The following is a 4276-nucleotide window of genomic DNA, read 5'->3' as shown; positions in this document are numbered from 1 at the left end:
CAAAATTTGAGGAAAGCAAAGGATGAAAGAGGGGACTTGTCCTGGCTAATACCATGAGACCTTCAAATGGGAATTTTGTTCATTCCTTCAACAAATGGCTGCATGCCTCCCTCCCCACCCCCCACCCCCCGCCATGGAGCAGAGCATGTGGGGTCCTAAAACGAGTGCTGAGATTTGCTTTTGGAAGAATCGTCAGGCTCCAGCCAGAGCCCAGCACACAGTAGGTGTTCAACACGAGACTGCTGACCACATGAGGGAGAGGCAAGAAGGGAGGAAAAGAGTTACTCTTGTGCCCAAGAATGGGTCACAGCACTTAAGGGAGACTCCATCCATATTTGCTGATCCAATGAGAAAAGAGGTGAAAACACTGCTGACCACACCAAGTGGGGTTATATTAGACCTGGCACAAACTTCCTGACTCTCAGCATAATTAAACCCTATGAAACCAACAAGGAACATTGGAAAATGTCCACCCCAGCCTCGTTTTAAAAATAAGGCCCATCTGTCCTCAAGGGATTAAAATGGTGCTGGCCTTCAGGCAGGAGTATGACCTGGATGACCCTCAGGGGCCACTCCCAGCTCCAGGATTCCGTGAGTCTATGACATGGCCAGCAGTCTGGAGTGGCGGCATGAGGGTATGCCCAGAGGAGAGCAAGAGGAGGTCTAAGTCATCTGCCTCCTAAAACAGTGAGACAGGGAGAGGGTCCTTTGTGGCAGATGGGGTCCATCCCACCAGGAGGGCAGGGCAGGGACCTATGGGCTCAGCCATAAGTCATCTCTTACCTTTCCAGAGGAGGAGACTGGGTGGGGTTAGACCTGGGAGGGAAGAGGCGAGGGTCTTGACATTCCACCTAATTCAGATCCAAAGGACAGGGGCAGCTGTTGGGCCACAGGCTGGGAGAGAGGCGGGCAGCTGTTTTCTGGGTGGGACAGGCCCAAATACTGCTCTGTTCTCACGAGTAGAAGTGGAAAATTAGCATCAACTGGCAGTAGTTGGGGGGAGAAGTCAGAGCCCTCATTCTGGCTGGGAGGCAAGGGGGACATTGGGGAGCAGAGGGACCACATTGCTCTGTGCTGGGCCCTGGCAGACCAGTGATAGGGGGTGGGGTTAAAGGGGTTGATATACTCTTTTGCCTGATAAGGCCTTAAGCCCCCATGAAGTATCCACTTTTGGACCAGGAGAAGTGGGGATCCTAACATCCTTTCCTTTTGTGGGGTGGGCAGGGAGGTCTTCCATGGTCAGAGAGGGTCAAGACCAAATACCCTGAAGGGTTCTGATTTCACAAATAACAGCCCCATCAGTAGACTTGTCACACTATCTGCCCGCTACCCTCATTTGGGGTTTCCAAAGTCAGGATATACTTACTTATAGGAATACATCCTACATCCTGCTGCTCCCCATCAGTGTCCCTGTCCAAGCAGCCAGAGCAGGGGTGGTGAGAATTCAACCATAGTAGACTGTAAGGGGCACCAAGGCCACCCCATGATGTAGCAGTGTCTGTTAGAGGTCATTAGATATATCTGAGATGGTCCCTCAGCCCCAGTATTTAAAAGCTGTGTGAACTTAGGCAAGTTACATCATCTCTCTTGAGGCATAGTTTCCCCATATGTCAACAATGAGTAAAATAGTAGCTACCACTTTGATTTGTAGTGAGAGTTAAATAAGATAATCCATGTAAGATGTATAGCAAAGGGCCAGACACATAATGAGAGCGCAATAGATTATTGTGTTGATTCCAAACCATGTTTTTTAATATCAGGGGGCATGGTACAGTTAGTTGATACAGTCTTGTAGTTTATTTGACAGTGGATTTTTTTCTTGGCCACACATAAAATTACAGTGAGATAATATTTTACAAGCTATTTTATCTTAGCTTTGATGAAATTCTGGACAAAGCCTATTTCAGTGCTTGGAATTTTACCACTAGAGAATCAGTCCTTGGCCTTTGTGGCCTTCTGGAGTTCCTGCTTAAAAGACGAATGGAAATTTCAGAATGTGGGTGAGCGTGAAAGGGTAAAGGAGGCTGCTCAGTTTCTCCCAGGCAGCCTTCTGGCTTTGGTTGGTCTCCAGGTCTTGTCTTCCTTCCTTTCTCTTGCCCTTCTCTTTGGGTTTTCTGAAGACTGGCATGTCAGTTTTCCAGTTTGAAAATCCCTGGACCTGGAGATAGGAAGAGGAGTCCTGAACTGTGGTTCAAACCCACCAGCAGCTCCATGGGAGAAAGATGAGGCAATCTGCTTTTGTAAAGATTTACAGCCTTGGAAACTCTGTGGAGCAGATCTACTTTGTCCCATAGGGTTGCTACAAATCAGAATCGACTGACGGCAGTGGGTTTGGTTTGGTTTGGAGATAGGAAGGAGAGAGAGAGGAAAAGGAGATGTTGGATCTCTGGGAGCAGAGGACACCTGGAGAGGAAGTCTAGTGGGAGGCGGCAGGGAGCTGAAGTGAGCTGACCTTCCTCTCTCCTCACCAGGCACAGGTAACCAACCTCCAGGTGTGGACAATGTCTGGGCGCCACGTGGGCCGTTCTAACACTTACAACTGCCTGAATCATCCTAACAATATGTCCCTTCCGGCCCGGACTTCAGGCTGGACCCACTGCTCCGGCCTCACTGGGGCCAACAGCCTCAAACGCACCCGCATGCCTAGTGGCTCAGAGTTCAGCAACAGCAGCAGCCCCCCAGAGAGGTCAACCAGCCCCACCTCCCCCAGACTCACACTGGGGCAAATCTGCATGGGCCGGCCCTACAACTCCAAGTGTGTGGAGACAAGCCATCTGGCAAACCCCCCCAAGGTGGCCCGAAAGCCAGCCTGCCGAGGGAGCCCCCACTGTCTGCTCTGCACAGATCGTCCCTCTGTCCCCTCCAGCCCTACCTTCCTGGATCAGCTCATCAAAGGCATCAACTACCTGGACCGATCCACCAATTCCTTCCACACCCTCTGCCCCAAAACAGCACTGAGCCTGCCACGGCTTGCAGCTAACTACCTGGAACGAGCCACCAACTCCCTCCACCTGGACCAACTGGACCACTCCTCCCAATACACTCAATTAGACCCCAGCACCATCACGGCCACTTCTGACCAGTCTAGCTCTATCAACAACACCTCTGTGGTGCCATCCACCAGGGGTACTTGTGCTTTGCAGTCGATGGACGATGCCACCAATGTTGGTTACATGGGCCAAGTCAATAGCCAGAACTTCATTCCCACTCTCCCGCAGAGGCCAGGGCTGAAGCTGCCTGAGCTCCCCTTGTTTGGCAACGGTATCTTTTCCTTAAGTCGTCTGCCCAAGTTCTGGGAAGCAATCCGCTCAGGGTGGAGTGCCCCTGAGCCCATCCCCAAACCCTCTAACTGGTGGTGACACCAATGCCAATTGTGAAATGGGCACACATACATAGGTCACAGTCGTGGAGAATAAAATGTCTGTGGCAAACCACTGCTAACCAGCCTTGGTTGAAGGGAAACAGTCATTTAGATTGGAGGTTACAAACTCAAGGGCCTGAGGGGCCAGGAAGCTGAAAGTTCAATGAGTGAATTGGGCTGGGTGGGGGCAGCAGGGAGTGGTGGCGACTGTAGCCAAGTGAGGAAGGAATAACTGATCTACAAACAGCAGCCATTACCCAGTTCTCGAGTGGGTTGCTGCCTTTTCGAGTGAAGCTAGTAATTCAGAGTTTTATATGTTATTACTTCAGAATGTCATAGTGCTCTGTGGGCTGAACAAAAATATGTGCAGGTCCAACATGCAGGTCTCAGGTCTCAGTTTGGATTCTCTGCTTGCTATCTCGAATGGACTACTGAGGAAGTTCCCAGCCTCCTTTAGCCTCAGTTTGCCCATGCGAGAAAACGGAGAGGCTATTCATTCTCAATCCTCAACCACACTCCTCTCTTTTCTGATTGTTGATAATTTTAGCACAGCCCCATGGAGGTAAAAAGGTAGAAGTAGTAACAATCATAACGATAGTAATAATAATAGAAAACACTCAGAGTACTTAGTACATGCCAGGCAGTGTTCTAAGTACTTTATGTGTATATTTATTCTTTTAAAGATGTGGTTTTAATTACTGGAGACATAGGAGCTCTGGCAGTGTAGTGCCTAAGGCATTTGACTGCTAACCAGAAGGCTGGTGGTGCAAACCCACCAGCCACTTCTCAGAAAGAAGACTGGGCAATCTACTTCCATAGAAATACCACCTCAGTAACAGAAGGAGGGGTCACCATGAGTTGGAACTGACTCAGCAGCAGTGAGTTTGGGTTTTTTTTGGAAGGTAGACATAGGAA

The 4276-nt window shown here is 49.7% G+C and overlaps 1 protein-coding gene across 1 annotated transcript; it reads left to right on the top strand.

The window, feature by feature from the left end:
• The first annotated feature begins 2501 nt into the window (after positions 1-2501).
• Positions 2502-3359, top strand: LOC103192665. The gene has a single exon (XM_007935678.1). The coding sequence runs from the start codon at positions 2502-2504 to the stop codon at positions 3357-3359; it is 858 nt and encodes a 285-aa protein (XP_007933869.1).
• Positions 3360-4276: the final 917 nt, after the last annotated feature.

Source organism: Orycteropus afer, unplaced genomic scaffold (assembly GCF_000298275.1).
Source record: "Orycteropus afer afer isolate SDZICR_OR568_19922 unplaced genomic scaffold, OryAfe1.0 scaffold00031, whole genome shotgun sequence".
NCBI lineage: Eukaryota > Metazoa > Chordata > Mammalia > Tubulidentata > Orycteropodidae > Orycteropus > Orycteropus afer.
The sequence above is the reverse complement of the archived record's forward strand: the minus strand, read 5'-3'. Positions and strand labels throughout refer to the sequence as shown.